Source organism: Watersipora subatra, chromosome 11, assembly GCF_963576615.1.
Source record: "Watersipora subatra chromosome 11, tzWatSuba1.1, whole genome shotgun sequence".
Taxonomy (NCBI): Eukaryota; Metazoa; Bryozoa; class Gymnolaemata; order Cheilostomatida; family Watersiporidae; genus Watersipora; species Watersipora subatra.
In genome coordinates this window covers 8,156,799-8,165,256 of record NC_088718.1, presented here as the reverse complement: position 1 = coordinate 8,165,256, position 8,458 = coordinate 8,156,799, and the positions used below count along the sequence as shown (strand labels likewise).

General features: G+C 35.7%; 1 protein-coding gene across 1 annotated transcript; it reads left to right on the top strand.

Moving 5' to 3' along the window:
• The first annotated feature begins 579 nt into the window (after positions 1-579).
• On the top strand, positions 580-1,053 carry LOC137407775 (circumsporozoite protein-like). The gene has a single exon (XM_068094156.1). The coding sequence runs from the start codon at positions 580-582 to the stop codon at positions 1,051-1,053; it is 474 nt and encodes a 157-aa protein (XP_067950257.1).
• The last annotated feature ends 7,405 nt before the right edge of the window (positions 1,054-8,458 follow it).

The following is an 8,458-nucleotide window of genomic DNA, read 5'->3' as shown; positions in this document are numbered from 1 at the left end:
TTAGTCTAAGAATAAAGACACACATATAATCACTAAGATTTAACCTTAGTGACTATATGTGTATGTAAAAGACTACCCTGCATAATCTGGTACTAACAGATTGTTCCCTATCAATTTCCTTCAATAGAACTATAAGGCCATAACCTGTACAATGCTACAGCAACTCTGCACTATCTAGTTTAACTGCAGTGTTATGTTGTTAAGAACTGAGTAGTAGCCCTAGATCCTTGCTTTCTATTTATTAAAGATTAAAAAATGGTACCAACTTATATTGCTTGCTGGCTATTCACCTGATAAGACTGCAGGTACATTTACTTTATCTCTATTACTAAAGCCCACATTTTATTGTGAGTGTGTATGCATGCATCAGTGTCTATCCAAACGCTTAGTATTTCTTCATTGTTTGGATATATTTGTGCAAGCCCTTACATGCTCCATACCTAGCTAGGGGCAATGGCTATACAGTACTGATGGGAATTATTAGTTTTTGAATTTTTAAAAAATTTTCTAGTATTTTGGCTCTGCTATGATTTAGTTTTACCAGCTAAACTAAGTTTGACTCAATAACATATTTGGTGAATGAACGTCTGGTCCGAAACAGGCGAGCGCGAGGCGAGCGCGAGGCGAGCGGGAGGCGAGCGGGAGGCGAGCGGGAGGCGAGCGGGAGGCGAGCGGGAGGCGAGCGGGAGGCGAGCGGGAGGCGAGCGGCAGGCGAGCGGCAGGCGAGCGGGAGGCGAGCGGGAGGCGAGCGGGAGGCGAGCGGGAGGCGAGCGGGAGGCGAGCGGGAGGCGAGCGGGAGGCGAGCGGGAGGCGAGCGGGAGGCGAGCGGGAGGCGAGCGGGAGGCGAGCGGGAGGCGAGCGCGAGGCGAGCGCGAGGCGAGCGCGAGGCGAGCGGGAGGCGAGCGGGAGGCGAGCGCGAGGCGAGCGCGAGGCGAGCGGGAGGCGAGCGGGAGGCGAGCGGGTGGCGAGCGCGAGGCGAGCGCGAGGCGAGCGGGAGGCGAGCGGGAGGCGAGCGGGAGGCGAGCGCGAGGCGAGCGCGAGGCGAGCGCGTAAATATTCACAATAGAATTACCCTTGAACCTCCTTGCTGCATTGACTCAATGCAGCAAGGATGCCATGATGTTTTTTATACTTGACAGCAGATGCACACAAGTTGAAAGTGGTTTATTCATATCACTACTTCCATGAAGCAAACAACTTAACAATATCAAAGGTTGCTTCTATATTATCAACTTTGATCAAACCCTTCACCTTACTATTTTATTGTAACACAAAGTCTGTGCCTAATAAACCTACATAAATACCACAGGTATGCCAAAAATATTTCCTTAGTATAATATTCACTCTTAAACCGAGTGAGTGAAGTGCTCACTCTGGTGTGGGATTAAATTTAGCTGACCAGCTTTTACCAATTCAAAGTCTTTAAAGTTTTATTAGCACCAAAGTCAAGTATTAGTTTTCTATGATCTTTGTAGGAGTGTAAGACTCCCTGACAGACGCGTGACTATCACACCCTGCTTCAAGAATACTACTACTCTATACCACACATGGCATCTTCAGTCTATTTCAACCATTCATCATATACAATCAACAGTAGATGTCTTTGGACTCTTATCTGGAACAATCAATTCAATCCAGCTTTAGTCCTTTAACTTTGTAACAATAAATCGGTTATGGTGTTTACTTTGATTACAGTTCAATTTCTCTGCCTTCTGCTTGCAAATTTTGATTTTAAAATTTAAAAGTTAACCACTTTGAACAAAAGCTCTGATGCTTATTTTAATATAAATATATTGTAACGGATAAGGTTTTATTTACTTTATGTAGGTTTTTTTTATATGTAATAGCAGCATCAGTTTCAGAAATATTTCAAGTGTGAAATGAATCGGATATATTTTATATGATTTTATAAATTTATAATTGATTGGTAATATTGCATATACAAATGTACATGAATAAAATGTGATGAAATCCAAATCATGGCGAGCCAAGCAAAAATGAAGCAGCATAAGACTACAATAAACTGTGTTTGTAGTTTCTGTTGTTCTACTGACCACAGGGTTTATCCTAACTGTGCATGACTATTAATATCAGAAGTCTATGGTCAGCATAATAATCACCTTTTGTTCTGATTGAAGAGTGAATTGATTCATTGCTACTCTAGTTGTTTGTAACAGGCCAGTTTAGCATTGTCTCTGAGTCGCTTGAAATTTGACATGGTGTGGAGGGTGATCTTACCTCCCCCCACTTATCATCAAAGGACACACTGTTTGTTTTATAATGTAAATATGCAGATACACACGGAGATTCAAATATGAATTCTTGGTAGTTAACCATTTCAGTACAGGTTCCATAGCAAATTTTCACATCACTGATCTATTTACACAAGTGATATGCAATGCTTGAGTTTGAAATGTCTGATATTAGCTACAAGACTCTGTTAAGGTATGGTCAATAATATAATAAGCTACAATCTAGCATATCAAGTTATTACCTTAATGTCAGTAAAATACGTAATAAAAGATTTCTTTGACTACTGAATTCCTTTTAACATGTGGGACTTGATTAGCAGGTAATTAGAGATGATAGAATTGTTTATGAAACAAGATATGCTGACCTACTATCACTGGAGTAACAGTACCTTGATGTTTATAAATACATGTTATATACAATTCGCTACTATTGACTGTCTCAGGTAATGATCAAGGAACTTTATCAAAATACCAGATCTTTCAGCATAAGATGTCTAAAATCTGTTTGACAATGTAAACAAATGCCAAAGTGTTTCATTCCGACAGCAATCGATGTTACACCTCAGAACACATACATGTAGTTATTATAAACAGACGGAGTCTGTCAGTAACACCTTGAAAAGATTATTACTTGAGCTCATCCATTCACCCAAAGCTTATCCTTATATTTCAAAAAACAGTTAAAAGATGGAATCTATCCATCCGCTCCCTTCCTTTTTAAAACTCACGATTTAATTTTTCTAAACTAGTAAAGGTGACAAATATATTTTATCTAGAACTGGTTCTTACTGTATGCACTATACGAACATATGTCTGCCAAGAGAAAACTGATACAAACTTTATAAAAATAAAACAATTTGCATGGCAATACTGCATTCTATCATCTTCATGGGAATTCCGATTTGACATTTACATGTTTTTAACAACACCATATATCCCCCTTTGTTACAATAAGGGTGTGCGTAACCACAGTGAACCTATTTTCGGTTTAGTGTTTGACTGTGAAAGCTAGTTACTTTAGTATTAAACAATAATATTCAAGGTTTTTATTCCTTTGAGCTTGTATCATTATACCTTTTACTTTTGTATGAACAATATTATTGTTCATACAATAACATTGTTCATACAAAAGTATGAACAATACTTTTGTATGAACAATATGAACAATACTCGCGTGGCTGACCAGAGCGTAAAAAACAGATCTGATCTTAGCCAGTCATTTAGTTACGTAGCTGTAATATTTTGTGTCAATGTGCCAACGAAGCAAGAACTATTTTTAGAACATAATTGCCTCTAGTAGCGAAAAGCTCCAGGCGTGATGTGTTCAAAGGCCCATGAAAAATGACATTCACCTGTACAAAGCAAGGATATTTTACTGCTTAAATGTCTCAAAGGTCACTGAAGGAATTTTATCACAGCATATCAAGTTATAAGCACATAAGCGTGGTCACGCATCCATCTTTACAATGAGTCGGCCATAGTCAATATTCCAGCTAAGTAACTAGGCTATCACATGACTACAAGGTTGGCACATTTCCAATTCGTAGTTGAACTGCTGTAAACTCCCAAGATCAGTCACCATAAAGTAAAACTGTAGATGCTATTACAAGTGTTACCAGACATGCATTTCTATTTAGCTCGTCACATTGGAAACAAAATATCTAAAAAAGATTAAAAGATTAAAAAATGGCACTAACTTATATTGCTTGCTGGCTATCACCTAATGAAACTGCAGGTACATTTACTTTATCTCTATTAATAAAGCCCACATTTTATTGTGAGTGTGTATGCATGCATCAGTGTCTATCCAAACGCTTAGTATTTCTTCATTGTTTGGATATATTTGTGCAAGCCCTTACATGCTCCATACCTAGCTAGGGGCAATGGCTATACAGTACTGATGGGAATTATTAGTTTTTGAATTTTTAAAAGATGTTCTAGTATTTTGGCTCTGCTGTGATTTAGTTTTACCAGCTAAACTAGGTTTCATTCAATAAAATACTTGGTGAAAGAACACCTTGTCGATGGTGCCCTTAAATGATGTTTCCATTTTCACACTATTTGAAGCAATGTCAAGTACAAGTAATTAAACCGAAATACTAGAATATTTTGACAACAATAGTTTTTTCTTGGTACAATACATTAGCATAAGATATCACAACAGTCAAAATTTTTCCACAAACGGATATTGGTAAAAGCTTGGCAGCTAATAAATTTTTGATTTTTACTGAATGGCTTAGTAACTACATGAAGATCGATACCAGGCAAGCAGCCATCTTTGACCACACATCTAGATAAGAAACTACAAGGTGCTCATAAAGTCCTGATATAACTTAAATTGTGTTACAAATTATGTTGTATCAGAGCGTTATGGACACCCTGTATTATTTATGAGATCTTTTTTGACACTAGTTTTTTCAATATTTCAAAATGCAAGTTGTATTCCCTTGTAAAAAGGAACAGGAATGGTAGCACAACTCCGATGTGACGGCTTGCTAAAAGTCAATCAGTGACTAAACAATTCTAAATATTTAAAATAATTGGTCGGTTTAATTTTATTATGAATGAAGACAAATTTGGAAAAAATCTCAACAGATCTTACATATATATTGTTGGGGAAGTCAGCACTGACTAGCCACTCGAAGGCGGGTTCTGTGTAGAAGTTGTTTTATGTTGAATAAGTAATAGCTCTCATGCCCAACTGTAATTGTTACAAGTGATATGACTGATGGATCAGTAGGGTTTTTTATTATTCAAGCTCTACAAACATAAAAATACAAAAGATGCTGAGATAAGTTTAAATAAACTTAATAAAGTAATAATTTAAATTTTAATAAATATATAAAGAGTTACCAGAGAGATATGCAAGTTCATTCATACACTTGTGTTTTGATGTGTGTATATAAATGTAATATAGCGTTTTCGTAAATAAATTTCTGTCACTTATAATTTATGTTATCTTTTCAGGTATTTACTATAATTTGTAAGAAAATTATTAGCAATTTGCAGCTTTGTAATTTTGTAGCAGTTGTACTCAGGCCCATTCTACTACTCATGTAAAGGCATCAGCAACCAAGATAATCTTCTCATCCAATGGTTAAAGACAACTACATGTAGGTAAAACAGATTTTTTCATAATCACTACTACTATCAGAGTCACTCCTGTTGCTAGGAGCATACTTTCATCAACTTATTCATTTTTGCCTTTTCTGTAATATTGGAATTTCATAACATTAAAATCAATAAGTGTATTGACTACATATTTTTATACCAATATAATGGTAACATTTAACATAACTACTGAGGTGTATCAGTGACACAATCATAAATATGTATGAATCAAAAAGCTTTCTATATTAGTATTATTGGACGTGCCAACTCAACCCTGATGTTTGTAAATAAATATTTATTTCCTTGCTGACACCTGAAGGCTGTTTCTTAAACTGCTAAGTAATGAGGTCATCATCTGAGACTTCTCCAGAGTTGAATCATAACTCACCGGCATCATTCATTACCATTATATATGTGGGGGAATTTTATATGGTGTGAATGAATACAATAAATTTAAAGCTGGTTTACATATGTCACTGTTCGTATGCAGAACTGGTAAAACAAAATACTAACAGAAGTATTTAACTTGGTTGAAAATTTCTGTTCCATGCTGCAAATGGCAAGACGCCCTTTATGTGGAGCTACTAAGGGTTCGACCAAGTTATTTTAGTTATGCCTCGTTCAGACCAATGTTGTTTGTATGAAAGTGCTGCACCCTCACACAACCAGGCAACACAATGCTCTTGTGGAGTGGGCAAGACTTAGTTGTGTCATCCTGAGATTTTATAGCGATTTCCTTCACATCAATTGCTTGCTTGTTTAAGTTTACATAGCATGTCACATTATATGGTTCTACTCCATGGTTTGGAGACTATTTTATTTCATATCATCAATAAACGAACTTCAGTTGAATAGAAGAAATCAAACAGCGCTGTATTTTATATAGATTTAGACAATTGTCATTATCCTTTCACTATGGTACTTGCCATCATTTTTATTGTTCAGGACAATCTGTTAACAACTAAAATATAACTTAAAGGTGTTACCTGTTTCAATGTGAAAAGGCAAGTGAGATTCCTTCACAGAAAACACTTTACACTCTTTGCATTGTAATTAAGTGTAGTTGTTGTATGATTAGATTGGTTAAGCTCAGGTAACATTGATGTCTGAGTTCATGCTAGTTGCGGGTAGGAGCAACAGGTACAATTAGTAGAGAAAGACAGGAGATTATATTGATACTATATATAAATAAAACAGATCAAAAAGCCCCCTTTTGCCACAATGTGAGTATGTACCTTGATAGAACAGGGCGCAGATGAGGAAACCTTTTGTGTATAGATCGTTTATGGAAGAGTGCGGGTATTGAGGGCATATTCATCCTTTTAATCAAAGAATTATATTAAAATCTTGCAATTAATTGTTGTGTTTTTAGCTACTAAACCAATTTTATTCGAAACATTGGAAAGATTATTGAAGTTGTTTGTTTTTGGAAACAGCTAAAACATGGCACATACCTTGAATATGCAAGGCAGAATGTAATACACAATAATGATGTACAATACAATGCTATATGTCACAGTATAACATAATGCAATCCATCTCAACTAAGCATAGTGCAACATAATATCATGCAATGCATGAATACAATGTAATGTAATAATAGGCATTGTATGATGCAATGAGAGAAAGATAACGGGAAGGAGAAAGAGATAGCGGGAAAAAGATAATGCAAAAGTTAGAGAGATTGTGAGCAAAAGAAAGGGAAAGAAAGAGAGCGTGGAAGAAAGAGAGTTTTGTTAGCATATTTAGAATATAGTTTGTGTTTGCTCTTGATCTCAGGGAACAAAAACATGACTTCCAGATTACAAGTCAAAGTTTTTATATTCCAAAAATTAGTCATTGCTTTTTCTGTTGCTATTATTATTATTAGTGTTGTCTGTTTCAGACTTTATGTGATTTGTGGAATCTTTGAAATATTAATTTCATAATGATATGTGTATGATTAACAGGTTTTAAGTTATGGGATTTAGTGTGCACACTAAGTAGCCTACTAATATTAAAATCTGAACATAAAAAATAGAACTCAAAAATTATTATTCTAGGCAGCCGGAAGTCTACCAAAAATAAATACACAAGGCCTTAAAATTGTTTGTGCTGGTTAAAGTAGAATTAATTTCTTAGATAAACTTAGAGCTACAACTATCATTCCTGTTTGAGCTGGCCTCATCTTGCAAAATGGTTGGTTTATATAGTCTGAGAGCCAGAGCAGTGCATACAAGGGATATGAACTTAAGTGAAAAAGTGAACAATTTTAAACAGTTCCTACATGTAAGTATCATACACCCAACATAAACTATTGGAACCACAGCCACCTTTTCAGATAAGACAACTAGCATCAAATATGGCTCCAAACAACAGTGGACAAGGTGCACTACCTGTATTGGAGAGCATGAGGATAATTTTTTATAGATGAAAAAACGATTTTTGAGATTTCATCTGTTGTGAGGTTTAGCTCCATGTTTTTGCACTTAATTCCTATTGCTACATATCTCTTTTCAGAAAATGTAAGCCTTTAGATACTTAGTAATTTGACAATGCACCAAATTATACGTTGAGCTATTGATGTGTTATTATGGAGTCTGTATCAGATTAAGTTGGTTTATGATCATTATTTTATGCATTCATTTATGTTTATTTGCGTTACATTCTCAGTGCTTCTGATCACAATATGCAATGTCACTGCAATTGCTAATTTAATTGATTATAACATACATGTATATCAGCAATACATTTTAGTGTGTATAAGCATGATATGTAATGTAATTAAAAATTGAATATGCAGCATTTGTTAGAACGTCTGAACATGCTATGTAATGTGAAAAGAAAGTGAACTGGCATTACATCATTCCTTAGTGCTTCTGAACATGATATGTAATGGCAACAAATACTAAACCCGTAATGCATTTGTTAGTGCATCTGATCATTATACGCAGCGCAAACAGAAGATGAACCGGCAATACATTTGTTAGTGCATCTGTACATAAAATATCATGTGATCAGAAAATGATCCTGCGATACATTTTAACACATTTCATATCAACTGTAAATGTCTACAAGCTTTTTCTTAGTCAAATAAAATCAGTGTCGGAAAATGA

What these genes read in the sequence shown, in the direction of transcription:
- LOC137407775 (XM_068094156.1), top strand. Translation starts at nt 580, where the DNA reads ATGAACGTCTGGTCCGAAACAGGCGAGCGCGAGGCGAGCGCGAGGCGA.